At 39.2% G+C, this 24486-nt stretch overlaps 2 protein-coding genes across 2 annotated transcripts in view; both read right to left on the reverse strand.

The window, feature by feature from the left end:
- Positions 1-1612: 1612 nt before the first annotated feature.
- LOC146322860 (leucine-rich repeat-containing protein 58-like) lies at positions 1613-11531 on the reverse strand. The gene is made up of 4 exons (XM_084724970.1): positions 10787-11531; positions 4621-4749; positions 4157-4434; positions 1613-3163 (listed from the first exon to the last, which is right to left on the reverse strand). Exons 1-4 carry the CDS (start codon positions 11260-11262, stop codon positions 2970-2972), a joined length of 1077 nt encoding a protein of 358 aa, XP_084581096.1. The 5' UTR covers positions 11263-11531; the 3' UTR covers positions 1613-2969.
- Positions 11532-14273: 2742 nt separating this feature from the next.
- LOC146322861 (follistatin-related protein 1-like) overlaps positions 14274-24486 on the reverse strand; it is a 34249-nt gene continuing 24036 nt past the window's right edge. The window contains exons 7-11 of the mRNA XM_084724971.1: positions 24020-24138; positions 22704-22816; positions 20121-20231; positions 19913-20007; positions 14274-15743 (exon numbers count right to left, since the gene is read on the reverse strand). Coding sequence (XP_084581097.1) covers positions 15702-15743; positions 19913-20007; positions 20121-20231; positions 22704-22816; positions 24020-24138 — 480 coding nt within the window. The 3' untranslated portion in view covers positions 14274-15701. The remainder of the gene's footprint in view (positions 15744-19912; positions 20008-20120; positions 20232-22703; positions 22817-24019; positions 24139-24486) is intronic.

Genomic DNA, 24486 nt, shown 5'->3' on the forward strand with positions numbered 1-24486 from the left:
GAAACATTCAACAGGTGAACAGGAAAACTGTTAGTAAACAGTTTGTGGCTGCATCTACAAATGTAAGTTAATACTGCAAAAGTGCATGCAAAGTTAAAGCCATACAGTAGATATCAACAACATCCAGAAACACTGCTAATTTCTCTGGGCCTGAGCTCGAGTGACGGAGAGTGTAAAAGTACGCTGTGGTCTGATGAGTCCACATTTCAGATGATTTTCAGAAATCGTGGATGTTGTGTTCTCTAGGCTGAAGTGAAGGAACTTCCAGATTGTTACCAGCGCTGTCTGCAGTTCAGATCGGTTTCCTGTTCCCAAACGCTTACCGAGTATTGTTAAAAAAATGCCCCAAACAAGACATCAACTCTCACTGCTTTCATTGTATCACAAAAGGCCACAATACACACTTTAAAGATATTACAAGCAGTCTTTATTATTGTTATTATATACTGTACAGTCTACTTACATGATCTGAATGGGGTACAAGTACATACAATTAATATATCTCATTATTATAAATTCTGTTTAAGTGCCATCTATTCCGCAGGTCATTTAAATAAGCAGAGTGTTAAACATTTGAAAAAGAATTTCTATAACAGCTGTTCATTTTGTTATAAAAAGGTTAAGTGTCCTATTTCTGTTTAGAGTAAGCTGATAAGTACAAAATCACTCAAAAAGGAGTTTATAATTCATAATGTTATTCTGGTCACATTTCAGGGTGCATATATCACATTTCTTCATACTCAGTTTCCCTGTGTTAGACGTCACCATTAGTAAGGCACATAGATGCTCTAGAATAGGTGCTATTGTAACAAAAGCCACGGGAACCTTTGGAGGAACTCTGCTTTTTCACCACAGGGACTGGGGTCTAAGTTAGGTTTCAGAATTGTCCCTGCTCAGAGGGTAGTACCTTCCAAAAGTACAGGAACTTTGGGGGTGGGGCTTGCAGTGCTGAAAATTCCTGATTGGCGTTCTGGCTACTCCCGTATAGAGCAGTGCAACAATTAGCCGACTCATCAATTAGTCAATCAAAAGGAAATAAGTTGACAACTGACAAATAAAAATGTAAAACTTTTTCAGTTTATTCTTCTTAAATGTTAGAATTTGCTGCTTTTCTGTGTCAATAATAACAACTTATAATGACAATGATAGTCAGTTACAGCTAGAGTATCATTTAAAAAATGTCAATATCAGTACCCTTAAAGTGATACAGATACCAATGGAGTACTTTATTAGATAACTTTTTTCAAAGGTTCTTCTGTATAAAGAACACTTGTGGTAATTGGCTGCAAGCAAAACTTTTTAAAGAGTCTTTTTTTCGAGGTCTGTGCACCGACAGGATCGAATACAGATATCGTTTGACTGGAGAACTTTTGTTACTCCTTCGCACTGGGTAATTTCAATCAATACGGTTACCTAACCCTAGTTGCAGCCCTACTCCCCTCCTGTCACCTTATAAGGTGTGTAGTTGTTGCATAGTCATGCACTGATGGTCAAAGAAGCTGTCACTTTTTCATACATCAGCAGACAGCTTTACTTAATCTTTATGGGTCTTTAGACCAAGGTGGAAATGCAGACAACATGGAGCTGAAGAAACCGTTTAGTTCTTTGGAATGTAGTCCCTGGGACTAAAAGTTCTGTGTACTTTGTAGTTTAGTTTGTTTAGAAAGCAGAGGAATGCTCCTCCGTAGCCGTGTTTCCACCCTAAGGTCTAATGTGAAGCCAGTGGGAGGTTTTCCTCCTCACTAACGGACACAAACTGTCCGGGAGGCTGTAAAATCTCCCAGCTTTACAAACAAGCAGAGATGTAACCAGGAACAGAAACGGTTATTTCCTGTTTGAAATCAAGGAAACTAAAAGGTTAGTTCCCTTGTTTAAAAGTTTAGTTTCCTTGTTCAACACGAAGGAATTTCTGCCTCAAAATGAATCAATTCAGAAAAAAGAAACTATCTCTGGCTGTGGGCTCCATTCACACACATCTATATTCTTCTGCTCAGAGAAAACCAACAGCTCTCAACATAAACATGAAGCCTGCCACTGTGTTTTGCTGAATAGCTATTGTTTCTGAGTGAGCACAGTGAATGGCTTCCCCTGGTCCAGCCCACATCCATTTCCTGTGAGTAAGCCTGGACGAGCTTTCTTCCACAAACTCACATAAACCATATTCTCTGTTAATTTAAAACAACTCTGCCATCATGGCAAGAGTTTTCAGGATTGGTGTGCAATGACCCAAACCAGATAGACCTCGATCTTTCAATATTGTGTGGGACAGACCTTTGCCCAGCAGGACTACACACAGTGTAAATAAGGCCATCTCACACACCGTACTCAGTCAATTTAGACTGCTGTAGTGTGTCACTAATGTCTTAGTTTCTGCTGAAATACTTTTAAAAAAAATACCAGACTCCTGGCCTAGTTGGCATAGCAGCTTTGATGCTCAGCTGGTAAGAGAAATTTAAATGAAAGTCAGCTGTGTGTTACTAGCTGCTGGACAAAAACCACAGTGTTCATATCCAAACTTTCAGAAAAAGCAGAATTATGTGCTGTAGCTACTAAAAAGCCCATAGTGTCAAAGGAAAGATAAAGTATGCAGCCATGAAAAGGAAAAGAATCCTGCAGCTCCTTCATTCCTCACTGAGTTTTACTGCCCTCCTCTGACCAACCATGAGAGCAGCACTTTGATGGGGTCATGATTGGCAGGCTGTGGATTTGCATTGCTACATGGGAAATACGAGGTTTCCTTTACTCATGATATGTAATGATGTGTGGTGAGAGAGGGAATGGATTCCTTTCCAAAAACATGTTTTCAGGGTCACAGCAAGAAGAACCGCAGTCCGTCTGTGCGTTAGTTTTAGCGATTTTGTGTGTGTGTGTATTTAAGCCTGACAGCCAAGTTCATCTCTCATCTGTTGAAAACTGACAGACTGACAAGGCTAGGTTTGGCCAGGCGTCAGAGGTTCCTCCATGTCATACTATCCCAGAAGGACCCTCTGCAGGCGGTAAGCAGGCACGCTGCTCTCGTCCTCCGACTCTGCGTCGCTCTGCGGGTTGGAGCTGCAGGGAGAGGTGCACTCCGGGGAGCACAAGTAGTGCATGAGGGGCAGCCGGTACTTTCCACAGAAGTCCACAAATTTGATCTGGCGCACACATGAGTCAAAGTAGACGCCTGGAGAGAGTCAAGAGTTACAGACAAACAAGGCCAGGTTCAGCTGGAAGGTCAGTGACTTGTATTATTCTGTGCAGATATATGCTGACTACACATCAACACAGTACAATATTCATAAATTAGCAAGACCGTACAAGAAGGCAGGAAACGAGAAAGGGAAAAACCAACACAGGATATATTATCACAGTGGTTCAACCCCACAAGGGGTCACAAGACAGAATTAATAGGACAGTTTGTCCCAAAATCAAAAATACATGTTTTTCCTCCCACCCGTACCTGTAAGTACTGTTTATCCAACCAGACTGCTTTAGCGTGAGTTGCAGTGAGTACTGGAGATATCGGCCTTCTTTGGAATATAAAGGCACTGGACTTAAGGTGCTCAAATGGCAAAAAAAAGAAAAAAAAAATCGACACCAGTGTCTCTTTCCAGAAATCATGATGCAGTTACTCAAAATAATGTACAAATAAATAATTATTGTGAGCAGTTTAATATAGGAACTACAGTAGAATCTACCAGAACTACTTTCTTTCTACTAGAAAGAGAATATTTCCCACTTGAAACTACTCACAACAAGGTCTGTCGATTATCTTGAGTAACTGGGTCATGATTTCTGCTGCTGAGTTTTTCAAATGTGTTTGAATGTGTCTGTGTCGAGTGCCGTTTAGTCCATATTTTTAAGAGCAGGCATATCTCTAAAACTTGACAACTCACACCAAAACAATCTAGATGGATAAACAGCACTACAGGCCAGAGAGAGGAAACATATGTATTTTTGGGGGAGGAACTGTCCTTTTAAGGGGTCACAAGCCATGAGAACCCATGTGTTAATGCATATTGGTGGAAAAATGACAGAGCTACACATATAATAATTAGAGATGGACTCAAGAACAGGTTCCTCTAACAATATTTTTTAAAAATCTTAACATTTCACAAAATAAAAACAACTCAGCATCAGCATCTTCTTCAAATTCTGAGGAATAGAGGAGTCTTACCGGCACACTTGGGGTTGGGGCACTTGCTGGCCAGGTCGAGGTAGCGCAGCAGGTTTAAGGGCAGGTCGCAGGGCTGGTAGGGAATATTTCGGCTCTTAATGGTACGTCCTGCCAACTCTAGCAGTGACGGGGGGTCGTAGGTCATCTCCTTGACAAAGCGCACCACCAGTGGGTTGCCACGGAGACTGAGCTCTTGCAGGTGCACCAGGCTGAGGATCTCCCTCGGCAGGTAAGTGAGCAAGTTGTTGTGGAGACTAAGAGATCTCAGTGAGTGGAGCCTGGAGTGAGAGAGAGAGAGCGAGAAGTTTGAACTGCTGTAACCTAAAAAAACAAAACTACAGGAAGGTGCAATTATCAGATCTGTGCAGGGCAATCACACGCACACATTTAGCTTTAATGTAATCTTTAAGGATTCAGGTTTACTGCAGAGAGAGTTAAGAGACTGGTGGTGTTCGAGCAGTTACCTGGTGAGCTGCGGGGGGACACTTTGGATGCGGTTGTCACATAGCACCAGGTAGCTGAGGTAAGGCAGGTTGGCCACTTCAGGAGGAATGGCTGAGATGAGGTTCCCACCCAGATACAACAGCTCCAGGCTAATGAAAAAAAAGAGGAAACAAGTCCATTTAAAATTTGCTATTTTATTTTATATTTTTATTTTAAAATATATACTCATCTGTTCTGAGGAATTTTAAATCATAATGTTACCATGGTCGAGGGCTCAGTGGATGATGACTGATGGCATCACCCTATTTGTGTTAATGTAAACTATAGTTTGAAAAAGAAAACAACTTTACAGGCCACAAGGAGAGGAAGATATTTTTAAAGAAAGACACTACACTGCGAGACACTAAATAGTTTAAGATAAGATATGCCTTCATTAAAAATTTGCAATCACAGTTGAGAACAGGTAGCTAATAACACTTAAAAACATTATTTTATGCTTTAGAAAAATAATAAATACAAAAAGCTGTAGCCATAATTTCCCAATGCATTTTTTTAGAAGTTTGACTTCAACATTTGCAGTTCTGCAGTGTCACAGTCAAGGTAAAGTTACTCTGGCCAGCAAGGTTGATTAATTAAAACTAATACACACCACAAGAGGGCGTTAGAGATGCACGGTTTCAAGCTGAAGAGTTCGCGTGCATGGCACTTGAGCTCCATTGTGTCAAAAGTTGTTTGTAGGGCCATACTAACAAATTGTGAAAAAGACAGAGGTAAACAGATAAAAGTCCAAAATGATCTCTCAGAGTCAGTGTGCAAATATACACAGAATAAATTTATATCTGTATTCATTTTCTTAACAAAGATAATGTTGATTACATATGTGATGACCCAAAAACTACTGCTTTCAAGTTTAATGACAACAAAACTGGTAGGTGCATGTTTGTTGTATTAAGACAACAAAGGACCCTGGTAGGTTAATGGAGGTATGAAGTACACAGGGGGGGTAATTGGGAGTGAAACAGAGAGATGGGGAGAGAGCAATGGATGGCTGGTCAGCAAAAGTAAGCTGTCAGGCCATCTGCCTGCTGGAACTGATGACACAGCGACTGCGAGACAGGAAGCCATTATACTGTCCTTGGTGGCTGAGCACTGAGCAAGCCCCCTCTGTGACAGGAACTGAGACATTCAGGGTCTGCTGACTGCCCTCATGGACACAGTGACACAAATCAGCCAACAGATATGACAGCGGTTAGTTATGGTGTGTATCGGGGACAAAGTACATTTTCACAAGTAAGAAAAATTAAAGCCTTTTTTCTGGGCCATCCACCCAAGAAACACTGGGTCAGTGTTTCTCCCCTACAAACACAGAGTCATACTATGAAATTTTAAATGTAAAAGTGACAACAATCCCTAGAAATGTGTTGAAATTGAATGCAATTTGGCCTTTCACACACAGCAGGTGTTGAGGCTTGTTAAATGTAAAACTAGGTACAACACAGATGTTACTAATAACATTAATGATGGCTCTGTTCTCTGTAAGCATGACAATATGACAGTAAGCCAGCATGCATAAAACCACAACCCGGAATCTGTAGCAGCTAAATGGAATTCAGCTACAGCCATCATTAATTCAATTACTTACACCTGTGATTTTCCTACTGTGACATGTCAAGAAGTCCTCCATCAAAAAGCGGATTTGACACAGGTTGAGGCTGCACTAAGGTTTTATTCATGTTCCCGTTTAGCCAACCCACTGACTTCCTTCCTCACTCTGATGTATCCTGTGTTTCCCCTGAAGTTACAGCAGTATGTGACCAAATTAAATGTCCTGTTGCCTTGAATTAATTACAAATTTCTCTGGGTTTGAACAGGGTTGGAGACATCTGGGATAATTTAAGAGCCAGGGCCTGCCCTGGACTAGATTTTCCTCATCAATTAGCAGTCATTAGTTAAAGCTAACAGTCGACTTAATATTGCATGTTAAATGCTAACAGCAAAAGCAATACTGATTCTGAATGTGTCTGAACAACCAGCAAGGAGGCTGAACATTTTTGCTTATTTCAACACAGCAATACCCTTAGGGCTGAACAACTAACTGAATTTGTATCAAAATCAAAATATGTCCTACTGCAATTTTAAAATTGCAGGAGGTGCAGTGTTTGTTAAAGGCAAAGTGCCATTTTAAATTAGATATTGTCATACTGCAGAGACTTCCCAAAAAACAATGCAAAAACTCATAAAAATAACCCCTCTAAATCATCATCCACGACTCACCACAAGTGTGGTGAAAGGTCCATGTTGCAACAACACCCCATGCCAAACAGCAAGGTACAGCCCCTGAGAAGAGGTGTTTTTTCAGCGACTTGTAAAGAAATGAAAATATCAACTAAGCCTCTTCTCACCATCTACTGGTTTAGTCAACTATTAAGGGGAAGCCCTACAAGTGTAAATGCAAATGACTGTGGAAATGTTACATTATTGCATGTTTAAATGGTATTTACATCATATGGCAGCTCTTAGCATAATCAAACTTAATACTTGTGGGAAAGAGTGTAAAAAAAAAAAAAAAAAAAATCAACCATCTTTCCAACCTGTGTTTGACCAAAGTCTCCCATTTCGGTTAGATTTTATAAAGCCTGAAATCAGAGCCAAGAGGAGAAGCAGAGGTCTAGTTTTCATTATTCTTACAGGTTATTATGGAACTGACACCAAAGATAAACTGCTTATCCCAGCTTTAATGCATATTTATTTGTAGAGATTTTTTGTGCCGACAACTGGCCAGTTCCAGGCAGCGAAAACTTAGGCTTTATAGAGAACTGAGACATCCTCAAATTAATAACGCATGATTTCAAGTTATGTGCCCTTTTCAACTTCTGCCTCTTTACTCACTTCAGTACAAAATGAGCCACACTCGTGTGCATGTGAGAAAGACTGGGTGTTTGATCTTTGGCCTAACAGTGGGTCACCATGAGTTGCTACTGTTCAACTAAATGATAAGATAAAAATAACTTAGAGGTGGCCTGCTTTTCTGTCAGTTCCCTCCACTATACAGAAGCAAACATACACCTTCCGAAAGCTTGAAACTGACTAACACAATAACTGTTCTTTTGAAAATAGTGCCCTTTTTCCAGTTAGTGTTGTGTGTTCCTTCTCCATTCTTTTTATTTTCTTTACAGAATAATTTGGTATCTCCTCTGCGGCCACATGGTCTCCATAACCAGGCCGTGAGTTACTGCAATCGCTCATTATCCTGCACACACTGTGAGTCATGATGTCTATGGGATAAACTGACTGGAAATGAACGTGACACACAAACAATTGTGAAAGGGGTAAATACCATTAAATTCGTAAGAAAAGAGAAGAGGGGGAGCAAATGACCATATTTAGATCAGATTCAAAAACACTACAGGTTGCCTGGGTGTGACTGTGTAATGCTTTTACAATTTTAATGTTGTTGCCAGGTGAAAGTGGTAGGTCAACCTGTCTGACTCACGAAACAGCAGGTCAAGTATGACGTAAGTGGGTTTAGGGTGTTTTCTACGTCACAAGTCATAAAGGGAGATTAAAAGCTTTTCAATGCAGCACACAGATAACTGCAAGATAAAAGCCGACTCTGGCAAATACAAACTAAGACAGCATCAAACATTTTAATCGCCAGGATGAACTTTTGCAATGCATGGAGAGTAGAGACTGGTGCTTTGCTTCTAATGTTTGGCTACAGGCTGACATGGTTGGAAAGTGGACTCTGAATGTGTATTCTCAGAATAGGCATTTTATATGTCATTATGTCTACAGCCAGAAAGATATATCTGTCGGCCAATATCATTGGCCTATCACAGCTATATCAGCCTATATCGGTGTCTGTGTATTGTCCGATATGCAAACTTTTTTTGACAGCCCACAGTGCAGGTTGTTGGCCTATCACAGCTATATCAGCCTATATTGATGTCTCTGTATTGTCCGATATGTGCTGATATGAACATTTTTTACTGACAGCCCACAATGCAGATTGTTGGGGACTGAATGTGTGATCTCTGCTCTTTATTCTAGTTATATGTATTTTTCTTTTTTTTTTTATTTATAACTGTTAAAAATACCAGTGAAAGTTTACTATATTAAGTTTATTGTTAAACTGTAAAATATTCTACCACCATTGCATATCTTTGTCACAAGTGTTTGATGAGCACATCTGAGGGATCACTGCAATGTCGGCTGATATTGGAATTGTTCTACTCCCTAATATCTGCATCGGCCCAAAAATCCATTATTGGTGGGGCCCTATGTCATTACATTAAACAAAGAACAACCGTTAATCCTCACAATTAAGAATGATAGATAACTGCTTGAAAAAAATGTAAATGAATGATCACTCATCACACTTGTTTTTGTCACATAAATTACAGAAAAGTACGGAATTGTTTTGCTTGCAAAAATTATTTCAACGGATTATTAGACCTTCTCCAAGGCTGCCATATTGATATGAAATAGTAGAGCAAACACCAGTGTTACCAATGATACTAATTAAGATCCCTTTTCATTTAGTGTAGCAGGGCCAGTAAGACAACATAATAACATCCTGACTTTGTTTGACTTGAATGGAACGGAACTTTAATTAGTATTATTATCAACACCCTACTATTTCAGGTGAAAATGGCTGCTATGGAAAAAGGTCTATTACTTATCAAAACAGCACATTCATTTTCTGTTGACTAAGCAAGTTATCAAAACAACCATCAGTCATTTCAGCTCTAATTTCACATTAACTGACTGATTTATACGTTAGTTGTCTGTCAGCAGATTTACCACCATTCTAAGTGAAGAAATTAAGTCAAACGTCATACAAAACCACAGGTTACCATAACAACAGCACATGGGAACCACATGACAAACCAACAATAATTTGAATAACTGTAGGTTAATTGACATCGGTATAAACTCGTTAATATGCCCCTAGTTGTCCTTCTAAGTCTTCTGTATTTATTAGCCAGCTTTGGACTATTGTTGATTGGGTGAGCGTAAATGGTCAACTAGCATTAGCTACAAATAATTAGAGTATTCTGGTAACTTACTTGATTGTCAGCTGTTTTACCGCCATTGTAAATCTAATCAGTGAATAAGTCATATAAAACAGCAGATTATGATAACAATAGCACTTGTACCAGATAACTGAACTCATCCACAGGATAAACTGACATCAATCTGGATGATTCACATCGGCATAAACTCAGTAATATACTCTCAGCTGTCCTGGTATGAAAACTCATCATGACTCTTGTCTTTTTCATCCTTATTTATGTATTAGTATACAAGTTAGCTAGGTATGGATTAGCTACAATTGTCACATGGCTTTCTTACGTGCTGGATTCTGATTGGTCAATTACAGCATTCTAAGGTCTGTTATTTTTGTATAACAGCGTGTTGTTATGAAGAACAGACCGTTGCTATGGACTCAGACCATAGACTCTGGAGGAGCAATAAATTCAGTGTTAAACTACTAAAATCATTTTAAAATTAAATGTTGATTTTTCGGGTACATGACATGATACAGGCGGGATAATGTACAGCAGGTCACTATTGTGAAATAAAGCCATAAAATCATTTTAAAATTAACGTTTTGTGTCACATAAATGCGCGACACACTTTTTGGTAAGTAACCATGTAATAAGCGGGATAAAGTTCAGTGAGGTCATTGTTGTAAAATAAATTTATTTCACAAAAATGACCCAACTGTATATTGTCTCTTGCATTGAGTTTATAGGTAAATTAGTTGTCTGTCAACAGTTTGTAAATATAATCAACCAATAAGTCAAATAAAACAGCAAGTTACCATAGCAACAACATGCTCTGTACCAGTTCACTGCAACAGACCACAGGCTGAACCGACTCCAATCTAGATAATGGTAATTGACATTTGTCTAAACTCTATTATATAGTGCTACTTGTCCTAATATGAAAAGCTACAGACTCGAACTGAAGCTTTCTTTCTTCGTGTATTTATTAGTATACAGCTATATATGAAATATCGTCAACATGTTACAGCAAATTGCCAACTAACGTTAGCTTTAAAGAGACTAAACTCAACGTTAGCCTACTGACAGTCGCCCCTTGCTGGACGGACACCTGGCCTTCGTACTCATTGGACTTTTGACAAATCTGCTACTTGTTGAGACAACCTCCATGACCTACCTTGTTAAATTTTCTATCTCTGCAGGTATACTTTTCAGTCTGTTTCCTCCGAGTGAAAGTGACTGCAGACGCAGCAGTTTCGTGCACTGAAGCGGGATCTCCTCAAATCGGTTTCCACTGAAATTCAACACCTCCAGCTGCAGAGAGCCGAACTCTTTGGGCAGCGAAAACTCGTCCAGGCGGTTGTTCTTGGCTATCAGCGTTTTCAGCCTGGTCAGTCGCGTAATGCCCTCGCAGATGGCCGACAGTCCGTTGTTGCTGATGTCTAAAAACTCGAGGTTGCAGAAAAGGCTGACCGACGAGGGGAGCGAGGCTAGCCGGTTGTAGTTCAGGTAGAGTTGTCGGGTGTCCCTTTTCCTCTCGTCGCTGATACTGTCAGTGCTAAAAGTGTTCAGACTCAAACGAGAAAAGTCCAACACGCCGTCGCCTGCTGCTGCTGCTGCTGCTGCCGCTGCTGCCCCTTCTTGAATCTCCATTTTGGTGATTTTTAGCGTGAATTTAAACTCTGAACGAAGTCCTTGCAGAAGTTTGCCTGTAAACTGAACGCCCCCGTAAACGGCGAGTTAGCTCCAGGACTTGGTTGTTTTTGAAATGAAGAAGAGAAAAACCTGTATACACCCGCCGGAAACATTTAACCACATCTCTAGCATAAATCTAGGTCACTCATTTAGTAGTGAGGACAAGCTACTCTAGCTACATGTCACTACATTGCATGCAGTGTAGCCGATTTACAATGCAGCCGTTCATGACGGGAATATTTGCTTTCGTGTTTAGGGATTGGCTAATTCCCCCACAGGCCCCGCCCGTGCAAGCCGTCGATTGGTTAATCTCCCAATCTGTCATTTTACAACCGTAAGGGATCGTGACAGGGTTATTGCACTTTTGTCATTTTACAGCGGTACACGTCGTAACTTTGCGCTATTTTGATGATTAAGTTTTAAAGTCTTGCAACAGCAGAAGAGTGGTGGCTGATGATCCATCATGTAAGACACCCGGTTTGGTCTGCCATTATGCAACACCCCTCTTCTGTTACATTATGCAATACTCTGCTGACTTGAACGTGCGTGGTGTGAGAAATAGGTACAGAATAACCGGGTCCTCCCACTGTATTCAGATCAGTCCATATGGCCGTCACAGCTCTAGTCTTTTCATGGTACTGAATGAGGAGAATTAGGGCAAATTCTAAGGGTTGAAAGTGAGATTACTTAAATACTGTAAATGGACAGAATTGAGGAACTGGTTTTGTTGTAGTTACTATGTCACAATGCCATAATGTTAAGTTGTAACATTTCTTTTTCTTCTTCTTCTTTTTTGATGCCACAACAAAAGGTCCTTGCCACACTATATAAACATATTTCCTTTTTTCCTGTTTAAAATGAAGAACTGGCACACTGTTGGTACAGAAAGAGTCACTGAGCTAGGGCTACAACGAAAATTTATTTTCTTTGTTAATTAATACATCGATTATTTTTTCAACTCAATTAATTGCTTGGTTGTTTGATCCATAAGTGGTGAAAAATATTGATCACTGTTTCCCAAAAACCCAAGGTGATATCCTCAAATGCCTTGTTTTGTCTGCATCCCAAAGATATTCAGTTTACCGTCATAAAAGAGTGACGAAATTAGAAAATATTAACATCTGAGAAGCTGAAATCTGTGAATTTGGACATTAAAAAAAAAAAAAAAAGATAACGACTGATTGTTCCAGCTCTTCACTGAACACTTATTATGGAAAGCCAAATTTCAGGTAGGACAATATTGACTGAACCGAACTGAGGTTTGTAATGACTTACATTTTTTTAATATCTTCAGTACTTTCAATAATATATTGTGTCGTTTTAAACATGTGGTATTGAAAAAATATTTAAATATCAATACTTTTGACAATTTTACTAGTTAATATGTAGACTTAGATTTTAGTGTCAAAACATGACATACTCTTTATAAGATAAAATGCTTTGGGACTGTTAAAACAACTGAACAGTATATGCAGATAGACTTGCACTACATGCTCATACGGTGAATTTTTAAAATTGCTTTTAATATATTTTATTATAAGAATGTATCCATATTCCATGACATTATAATTTTGTGTTTTTCATTAGTATTAGTTTGTATATCTCCAAAAACAGGCCTGGATAGTTACTGGAACAGCTTCAGTGCACAATTATCCTGCACCCGCTGTAAATCATTATTTATATTGGATAATGATAATAGAAATGAACGCCAAAGACCAAAAACAGTGGGAATGTTTCTGGTAATGACAACAGTCCATATTTGAACTGAACGGGCATTACACGACTGGCCCCTATGAAATATGTAAAGGTTTATGTATTTTGCACTTTTCCAAACAATATTTCACAATATAAAAAACAACAACAACTGACATACTATCAAACAGGAAAAGCACTAATGCACACAAATAACAAGACAGAATTTAACAGACAGGTCAACCCAAGATGTCTACCCTCTGTATATTTCTGTCACGTGGCTTGTGGTGCTCAAAGTGTCAAAAATCATCACCCAGTTACTCAAGATAATCCACACACTTTGTTGTGAGCAGTTTCATGTAGGAACTGCTTTCTTTCTACGGTGGAATCTACTGGAACTACTGTGTTTCTACTGCAAAGAAAGTAGTTGCTGTTGTTTTCCAGTGGTTGCTAATTGTTTCTAACCTGACATGTCAGATGGTTTGTTACACAGAACCATCTGGGAAGTCGACCATAGGAACTGTGTGGAAAAGGGCATGCACTTTCAAAAAAGCACTTGGCAGGTGATTGGATGAACCATCTGTCTATCACGTCTAACACGGGTTAGCTTCAACCTACCAGATCAAACTCTTGCTGAAGCCGGGTGGGAGAGGAGCAGAAACATCCTTTCCATCAAGAAAAACCTTCAGTGCTCTTCTTTGCTCTTCTTTCAATGAAGAAATACTCTCAAGTTCTGACATAACTGGTGTTATTGCAGTATCCATGCAAACTTCCTCAGGAGGAAGATTTCTGGAAAGGAGCACTGGTGTTGAATTTTTCCAGTGTATTTTTGTGTCACTTTGAACGCCACAAGCCAAGTGCCATTTAGTCACATTACAGTGGACAGAAAGCAAACATCTCTACAGTCTGTCTCCTAAACTTGGCAACTCATATCAAAACTATGGATAAAGGTCACTACAGCCCAGAGAAAAAAATATGCATTTTAGATTTGAGGGTGGACTTTCCCTTCAAGAAATAACAATAAAAAAGTGAAACATTTATGAATAAAGGTACACTGTGCACTATACCTGATGGGTAATACAGTACACTGGCAGGTGGACCCCCTGCGCTGCTGCGTTGTTAGAGGACAGAGTAGTAGAGTACTTTTAATTCAGACCGCTTTCTAAGTCAGACGGTTATTCTCCAATAAAAACTTCTACTTTTACTCTTTTACTCACAATATTTAAAACTAAAATTTGTCAGATAAAAGCACACAAACATACAAAGTGACAAAGCTATGTCGTGGTGTATGGGCTTTATTGGCATACATACATATTCCTTACAGTCTCTGCACTTTTAGTGGAGTATAAAGATTTAGCTTGAAACCTAGTAATGCAACTTTCACACAGATGTTTATCAGGGATAGAGTCACAGAGCACTAGTTTACTGCTAAACTTCAGCAAAGCACACTCATTCTTGCTATGCCACATGGCATAACAATAGGCAAAGGTAGAGACATACTGTTTGCAGGTCTAAGGCACTGATTTTTATTGTCAAACCTCCCAATTTAGAGACAGGATTTTAACAAATAAACACATTTAACAAACCAAACTACTCTCAGCATCACACTTTCATAGCATACACACACACACAATCATGCACACGCACACACAATTTCTATGCACCCAGTTATTGATGCGTCTAAGCTACTTTAGCTGACAGTGAGGCTAGTCCTTCTGTTAGAGTGATTTTGAAAGCACAGGTATAGTGTTGTTGCTGGGTCCAGAGTAATGTGTTACCTGGAGAATTTTGTACATCATTCAAACATCAAGACTTTGGTTTCAGTTTTCACCGTGCTATATTCAGATCAGGTCTCACTTGAGTGCAGTTGTGCTGCTCCACGCTGAAACATGGAACATTATGTCTTTGTCTTAGACATGTTAAGACACAGACGGAGAACTGTTTAACTGAAGAGCACCAGAGAGACTCATCTGAGCATAACACGGGAACAAGATTGAGTTCTAACTCAAGCCAATAACATACTGTACATAGAAGCAAACGTTTCTGTAGCAAAATTATTTTCGCATTAAGATATAAACAAATTTCAGGCTTGTGATAACCTAAAGCCTAAGAAAGCTAGAGAGAAAGAAAGCGAAGTGCATTGGTCAAGTAGTGGCCTAGTGTGGCAGTTCTAAATGGCAACAACATCACTAGTAGCTTTACCTTCTTATCAAACCTCTCAAACCAAGATGCTCACTGTAGAAACCTGTGAGGGTGCAGAAAAATACGCCGCACTTGGTGTCAAGTGGTCAGCTTTCTCTGTGCAGCTCCCTCATTTCAACAGCTGGATTCTCCAAACTCCTACCCTCACTACCTACTCAAACAATGACTTCCATATTCCAAAACAGTGACAACTTGATTTTTTTTTCATAATAACTGTAAAAATATAAGGATTGTAGTAAAAACAGCCCCAGGGCTAGTGTGGAGGCGCAGTAATACAATGAAATATGACAGTACTGAACACGAGGGAATCCTATAATACTCTTTGATTGCCCCTGAATCTAACAAACATCAACACAAACACTTAAACAATGTAAAAAATGTATAATAATTAACATAGCAGAGAAACATGAAAAAGTCAGTTTAATAACAACACATGGCCGCAAGGTAAATCAAGTATGGAGGAAGGGTGATGATGTGCATCCTCTCGTTCATTGCGTCCTCATTTAGGCCTCCTTTGTGCTGCTCTTCATCTTCTCAACTGTTTCCTGTATTGAAACAATGAAAAGAGTTGACATCTAGTGTATCATTTGACACAATGAGTAATTTGTAAGTGAGTAAGTAAGTAAAAAAACGGATCACTTGAGCTTAACTCAACATAGCAACAACAAAGTTGTATTTTGAGTCAAGGTTCAGCATACAGCTGCCCACACCAAACTTTTACCCACAGAGCCACATTTGTTTACGGTGGCATTAAAAGCTACCCTTCTGGAGTACAGAGTACATGACCTTGCTGACTCAGCCATGGCCTCAAGCCAGAGCCCTAGTTTTACCTGAACCTCATGCTCTCATGCAAATAAAGAAGCAAGCATTCTTTTATGTTCTGTGTGTAAGTGAACTGATAGTAACACCAAGTCCCTTTCAGGCATTTTTGGAGCCAAGTGTTTCTAATATTGTTTTATTGGTCTCACAGAGCCAGACCTTTATTCCAGGGCACTAAATGAACAGCAGCCAAAATATGCAAGTGACTGGTAGATCTGCTTTCAACAGCTATTTGGCTGGTGGAGAAGAAAGTTAATTTTGCACCCTGTTGTGTCCCCAGTAACTGTGTCAGCGCTGGACAAAGGTCAGGCTGCACACATTGCCGTTCTGCTATAAGGGAAATGATCTGGTTTGTTTGTATTTCTTTTAACCAATTACAATTGTCTTGATGGCACAAAGCCCAGGATGCAGCATCGATGCAACTGCAAAATAGGGTTGGGGAGAACATTTTTGGGGGGTCATTTGCACGAGGGGAGGCAAGCCCTGGCAGTAAAGTGGCTTAAGAATAGTGAACAGTTGCTGGCTTGTTTACATTTATACTCTTAGCAATGTGGGGGCACAGTAACTTTTGGGAGCGTAGGTTTCTAGCTCAGAGGTTGTTTCCCATAGTGATAGGGATTTTGATAACATGCAGATAGCGGAGGGAGAGGGGAATCTGGCCTGAAATGGGCAGCCAATGGCAAGATGTTACCACATCACAGTCTAGACTCTGAATCATCTAGAGTCAGACTCTTGGCCAGTGTGTCAGTGTTATGTTATGAGGCCCTTGAGAGCTGACAAAGGAGATAATCTGTGCAATTCACAGACACAGAATACACAGACGAAATGTTCCAGAATGAATCCCAATTTTGTCATTCCCACACTGAAGGTGTCTAGGCGGTAGTATAGTGCCATATAGCTGTTTACTGCAGTGGCACTCAAGCAACATGCTTGTAGACAACACAAACCGAAACAATTCTTATTCTTATTTTGACTTTATAATGTATACTACTTTGTATATTTATTTTTTTTCCTCAAATTACTGCTTTCAGTGCCAGTTATTAATTATTCAGTTATTGCGTAAACCAATAATGCTCAAATGCAGAAGCAAATATGTAACATGATAGATATATTTGTATTGTCTTACAACTGGCCCTTTGAGGGTCACCATAATGTTGATGTGCGATGAAAGTGGGTTTGACAGCACCGCTTTGGGCTGGGTAACATCACTTGAGGCAATTCATCAGACTTGGCACAGCTCCCTCTGAAGCCAACAACTTTTTTTTTTTTCACACATGCAGTACCCGCCAAGACCTGTAAACAGACTTTAATGTGTAAAACTGGTGGAGCTCCCCTTTAAGACTGCGAGATAATGGTGGGTTTCTTAGTGTAATTCCAGCAGTGTATAGTAAGTTATTTGATATTCACTCTTTGGAATAACTAACTGTATAATTTGATGATTCTGAATAATCCACACAATTTTGAAGACACCCCCTCCCTTCCAGAATCTATCATAAAAAGGAAATTGTTAGTGATCATTTGGCTCTTTTTTTTCTGTCATCTACCCTCTCTTTTATATCCATGCCCATTTCAAAGTTTTATCGATCTAATTTGGAAAACATTTCTTTATTTCACAGCTTTTGATTTATCGTTCCACTTTTCAAGCCAAGAGTCATAAACCTGCTTATACGCTGGCTCGCTGAGCTGTGTGAGGTTGGTACACAGTCACATAAAAATTTACACCTACCAATTCCTCTGTGAATTGTTCTGTGCTGGCTGAGCAGTTTGATTTCTAATGCTCTCTGCTCAGAAACACATTGCAAGTAATCAAGGTTATATCCTGAAGAAATCTAAAAGCAGACACTTGGGTTCGAGCTCATGTCAGTGATATTTCATGAACCTCATAACCAAGTGGAATCCTTTGAGCTACAGGCAATGATGGAGCTTTGAAATGAGCTTTAAAAGTTGTGACTATGCCCAGGTGATTTGTCTTGTTCTATAGAAAAATTCTGGAGTACACTTTCTGGGGCCATATTACAGACGCGTCCCATCTTATGTTAAGATGTGAAGAGTCTAAAAGAGGACTTCTGTCAGTTTGGTATTACGTAAACAAACCCTAACTAACTCAAGGAATTGTAACTTATTAAATCCAATCTTAACTTACGTTAGGAAATCCTAAATATTCGATCAAACGTCTCTTATCAATTTTTATGTCTGTTACCTCGCAACAAATGCTACTTCATCTCATCAAGCTAAACAACTTTGTATCTGTTGTTTTTTTAGCCTAATTGAAACACAGTGTTCATTGAAACATACAAAAAATGAGCAAAAACGACTAAACAGATCATTTAGAGTTTTTTGATAACATGCATCAATGAATAAAAAAAAATCTATTTAGAAACTTGCAACAGTGCAACTAGCACTACTCTTCTCATCTTGCCAAGCTAAACAACTTTTTAATGATTGGTACATACATATATCTACACAAAAAAAGGAGGAAAAACAATGATGGGTACTTCGAGACAGGTGAGTTAAAGGGTTTTGGTAACACTGACAAGACATTCTTGGGAAACTAATTTGGGAAATAAAACAGAAAGTGAGGTATGATAGCAGACAGTTTCCACCTTATCTGGCATTCATTGTGTTAAAGTAATGAAAGGGGCACTATGTTAGCCAACATTATGGTTAGCTAGTACTTAATTAGTTACTAACTACTAGTTAGTAAGTTAGATACAACTACAGGTGGAAAAGTGAAAATGAGGCCAGCTGAATGATTATCCTAAAATTAGGAGAGTTTATGTAAGAATTTGGGAGCTTAGGATGCTTTCATAACATGCGTCCCATCTTAAGGCCTTATGCAAGAACTGCTCGTACGAATAGATTTGTACTTAAGTGGTGTGTACAAGTAATTTAAAAGAACTTATAGCATTTACCAATTTTCTCACATTTTGAGTTTTCTTTCAGATACAAACACAATTTTTTGATTAGTCCAGACCTGTCATAGAGTCATGTGCAGACAGTCTGCTGGTATCCAAACCACATTTTTCACTTAGGACTGCATATTTCATTCATTTGAATGATTAATTATGTCGACATTATCCCGTTTGACTACATTTCAAATTATAATATAATTGTAAATTTTCACATAAAGCCTATCATCATTCATTCAATTATCTATTATTACCTGCTGTCTGGTGTATCTATATCTGCACATGCAGGTTTATGAAGTCTCTGCCCAGGCAAACATCCTTACTTATTCTGTCCTCTGTGTCCCTGTTGAAACCTTCCCCTTAACCCTCTCCTCTCGCTGCAGTCATCGATCACCCCTCACTGTTTCTTCTTCATTTCAGTGACAGTGTGACCCTCAGGTAACGCAGCATTAACAGCACTCACTTTTCTTAGTTCCACTGCTGACGCTGTTAAAATTACAGATTTTCCTTTATGAATCTTCTTTTTTCTCTCTGATGCCATTTTCATGAATAAACACTTCCTGACATATGGAGGATGTGCAGCCTTATATGGTATTATTAGGGCGTTAATTCAGCTAATTTACAAGTCTCGTGCATGTGCAGTCAAATATGCACAGGCGCATAATTTATACGGTCTTCTGAAGTTAAGAGCGTTTGTCAAATCTAATGTGTCTTGATTGTACGAGCCCTTTGTACCAAAAAAGTATGAGAAATTTAAGATAAGAATACAAAAATGTTCTTGTATGAGGCCCATTAACTTAGGAACTGTCAACTGTCAATACAAGTCAGGTTCTAACCATTAATTAGCATGGTTACCATATATTTAGGATCTGCAAGTTAGTAAGTCTATTTAATATTCCCCCTGCTTCTGATTTATATTTATTGATGTGATTGATTACATTACATTTTGTTATTGTTGACAGGAGTTTTAGATTGCAAAGACCGACCTGGTGCTTGTTGAGCTCAGCCACACGGAGGTTCCACTCCTCCTCAGTCATCTCTGCCCCAGTATCTGTTGTCTCATCCACAGCTGCTGTTTTATCTGGACAGATAAAAAAAAAAATAGTCAGAAATGTTCACTTGGCATTTGTCTTAATGTGTCAGTTGATTAAAACAATCAAAAGCATGAAGATCATCTCTGGTATTTTAACTCACCAGTGCAGGTCATAGCAGTGCAGACCCAGTTGCCACATGCACAAACACAGCGGTTACACTCCACCTGGGTCTCTGCTCCGTCCTCGTATGTCTCATCCTCCAAGGCACATTCTGCAGGAAGACACATGAAAAACTATTCAGCCAAGAGCACAGATAATAGACTATAGCAGAATGATTATATGTTGACTGTACTGTAATCAATTCCCATGACCACCAAGACTTGTCAGCATTTCAAGATGCCACATAATTCATCCAGAATCTTAATTTTAAAGTCACACGCCTTTGGCTAGTTACAGCATACAAATGAAAAGTCAGCAAATCTGCCAACACCCAAGGTATGCAGAACTTGTGAAGCATGTGTGTCAGAGATAAAAACAAAAAAAAAACATTTAACATTTAAGATGTGTTTCATTCTCCTCAAATGTCAAGGCTTGAAAGTCATGAGTTTCATGATCAAGGGAATGCTGTGTATGTGATAAATCTGGAATTTCTAAATACAAATACACAAAGCCAACTGTGTGTGTGTATATATCTGTGTGTGTGTGTGTGTGTGTGTGTGTTGGCGTGTGTTTGTGTGTGAGTGTGATTCTGGTGAAGTTCCAGGGTTCAGTGCGCTCCGTTGTGAATGCTTTCTCTCTGCTTCCTGTGAACTTTATCCTAGATGCATCTCGTCACCAGATGACTGAGCAGACTGAAGAGACTAGCACAAAACTCTGAAAAGAACAGCAATTTGAGGCTCATTTCCACAGTCTGCTGACTGTCAGGACTGTCTGACTAAGCTCATTTTAATGCATCCATATACTGTATCTACCAGAGTGTAACTTAAAGAGGAAATAGACAACGATTTTGCTCCCACTTATCATCATGAAAAAAGTATATAATGGCTATAAAATAATGACACCATCTGCATTTTGATTGGTTCCTTCCCAAATTGCGCCCCCTTTTAGCTCTGCGCTCCAGTAACTGTTGAGCAAGTTCTGTCCCTTTTGGAATCTCGGTCAACTTTCTCCTTTCCTATTTTCAGTACTTATATATGCAGTGTGCTATGCTCGTATATATTCAAAAGAAAACTTTAGCACGGTTAAAAGATTTTGCTAGCAGACCAGTAAAAACAACACAGTCACATCTTAAGTTAGCTGATGCTAGCAAAACTATAGCTAACTAACTAGCTAACAACTGCCCTCCTTAGTTCCTGTAGCTACACCTGCAAAAAGTTCTGTTCTTGCACTCTATTTATGCAGTTTATGGTGATAACAGTGGCAAATTTAACATTGAAATTGGGAGTAACTGTTGAAACACAAGGTCCTTGACTCCTTAGAGACATAAACTAAAGCAGCTTCTCATTTCTAGCTGATGACGGTGGATTTTGTCAGCTAAATTATGACTCACAAGCAGTTTTCGTAAGTGTAGCTGGCTGATTTAAGCTACTGCTAACTCCCTGAGTCAGCCAAGAGGTCCGTCTTCAGTTTAATGTTTCCATCTGACATGTTTCAGACAAGAACTTTGTGTAAATATAAAGTTACCTGACAGCTGCATGGCATGATATATCGTTAATGCTAAAAGAATGTGAAAATAAAAATATAAAATAAAATATGATTGTATTATATAGCTTGTCAGCTAGCTTAAAATGTGATGTGAAAATGTGATTATATGTTGCTTTCACATCCCCTAGCAACATCTTTTTAACAGCTTCAAAATTTGGTTTTCTTTTCTATATAGACAAGTGTAGCACACAGCCAAACAGGAAACAGGAAAAGAGAAAGGTTCCAAAAAGGGCGGGACTAAAGACGGGTAAATTGTATTCTCTATTATGGACTAAATTAATGAACAAATTCACACTTTTTCTCCTGATGTTTTCTCTACCCTGATGCCAACCCCTGCATTACTGACCTGTTTATGTGGAGAAAATGATTGTTTCTCAATTTATGTTACTACTAGGCAATGCACATCATTACAATAACTTATGTCTCTTCCCACAATCAATATAAAGTTGTCACAATTTCAACGTATACAGTAGGAGATTTGTTCACTTTTTACCAGTTTCATTCACCATCAACTAACAAACTCACAAACAACTCTTCTGGCTCAGTATTTTTTTTAATAAAAGCAGTCTAATAATATGGTCAAAGCTTCTAACTTGCACAAACCTCAGTCAGATAAAGGATCAATGACCCAGGCAGGCTAGATTAACATATTCAAAAACAGTCCCCTCTGCCCCTGCACTGTCTCTGCTACTAGGGGACGAAGAGGGGGGTAGTTGGATGGATGACCAGTCCCCCCTTAAACTGGCTACTGAATGTACGTCTTCAGTAAACATGCTCACATGTTCACTCTTATTTCCAAAGTTGCGTTCGACAGAGCTCGGCTCTGACTCTGAGGAAACGGAAAGATCGTGTTTTACGCAGGTCCCTCTGTGGTTGATGGTTAGCAGAGTAAGGCAACGGATCGGTAAACATATTTAGACACAACATTTCCTGTGTTTGCCACAGCAGCACAGCGATAATACCACCTGAAAACACTAGGGGGCTGAAAAGTTGTCTGTTTCTATGTTAATGTCATATTATTATATCACTTTAAGCTCACTCTTCTCTGGTGGATTGAAGCCAGGCTTCAGGCAGTTGAGGAACTCATCAAAGCTCAGCTTCCAGTCGGCATTCTCATCAGAGAGCTCAATGAGGGCATCAACGCACAGGCTCCTGGGAAGCACAAGCACAAATGCAAACACAGAATAAATATTAGCTGCTCTATACTGTGACAACAGAACATTACAGAGAAAACAGGCATACAGAGGAAATGATAATCAGTTTAGAGTGTCAAATTCCACAGAGCACAGTTGTTTATGCCACTGTGGACTCCCACAGGAGGCCTTCAGTAAAGTTTGCACTGGTTTGATAGGGTTCAGTGACTTGCTGTGTGCCTTAAAATAGCACCACAGCGAATAGATATGGATGTGTATGTGCAAGCATTGCCACAGAAGCAAAGGGAAGACTACAGAGTTTGGAAGGACGTGCAAGAGGGTCAAAATAAAAAGAATGCAAATAAAATGAAAAAGTGGAGAAAACTCAAAACTTCAATGGATTTTTTAGTTTTGAGCCCAACTAAAAAGTTTTACCAGTTAACAATGTTTTGTTGACATAATTTACTTTTCTTCTTTTTCTAGATAAACTTGAACAACTCAACAAAATATTATAGGCTGACAAAACTTTGTTTAGTTTATTTCAGAAATTTATTTGAGTTTGATTCAAAGCTAGTGAAATGATGAGTTTTCACAGCTTTTTTGTGTACAAATAATCAGACCTGGGCAAAATGTGGTACCATGTGGCTTGCAAGGGCATCATGACCACTTAGAAATATTGTAATTACAAATAACAAAGACAGGTAAATATAATTCTGCTTACACTGTTAGTGAGCCTTTATTCTGAAAGCGTGGAAGTGCTGTGTTCATTGGTAACAATCTTGAACTGTATGTTTTATATTAATCCATAACTTTATTCACTCAAAGCTGTACATTCGTGTTGTTTATGTTGTTCTTCTACTGTTAATGCGATTTCCATCATTGCAACATGTATTCGGCATGCATGACTTACAGTATAACTTAAGGTTTTGGATCCTCCGAACAAAAAATAAGCAGCCCACAATTCCATCACATGACAATTAAAGGTTACAAACAGTAGAAATGCATTACTGTGTTAGCTCATAGACATCTACGTGTCGGTGTGCCCTATATAGAGCTCTTCTGGCTATTCCATTTTTAGAGATACAGCTGTTATCTGGACCATAGTTCACATTTGTGTCTGGTCCGGGGCAGCCTGATTGATTTCTACCATGAAGAAGACTTGCACACACGTGCTATACAAATACACACTCATGTGAGCATGCAAACCCACAAAGTCACTGACCTGAGCAGCTTGTTGCTCTCCTGGTCGGCGTAGGACTGCAACTCTGCGACCGACTCATTTTGCTGGATGAATTTGAGCAGCTCCGAGGAGTCCATCTGAGAATCGCCGTTGTCATACGACTGCAGAAACACAAACAGAAACAACTTTGTATTGCATTTTGATCCATTTGTGTCACAAGCATGTGTGTACTGAAAATATGAAGGAAATCATTGGTATTTTGATAGACAAGTCAGCCTGGGCTGCCAGTAAATTTGCAGCCCCAAAAATACAGAGAGTGCACCAGTTGCCATGACAAAACCATCCATAACTCAGTTGTTAAGTGATTTCATTTTGACATTAGCACATCAAGTACCAGCTGTAGTGAGAGCAGGTACTCACTTTGAAATATTTTAAAATGGGGCTGGAGCAGAAATGGGTGGAGGAGCATAAGAAGTTCTATTCATTTAGTCATTTTAGGCATACATCTT

This window comes from Lutjanus erythropterus, chromosome 8 (genome assembly GCF_056507025.1).
Source record: "Lutjanus erythropterus isolate fLutEry1 chromosome 8, fLutEry1.hap2, whole genome shotgun sequence".
Classification (NCBI taxonomy): Eukaryota; Metazoa; Chordata; class Actinopteri; order Lutjaniformes; family Lutjanidae; genus Lutjanus; species Lutjanus erythropterus.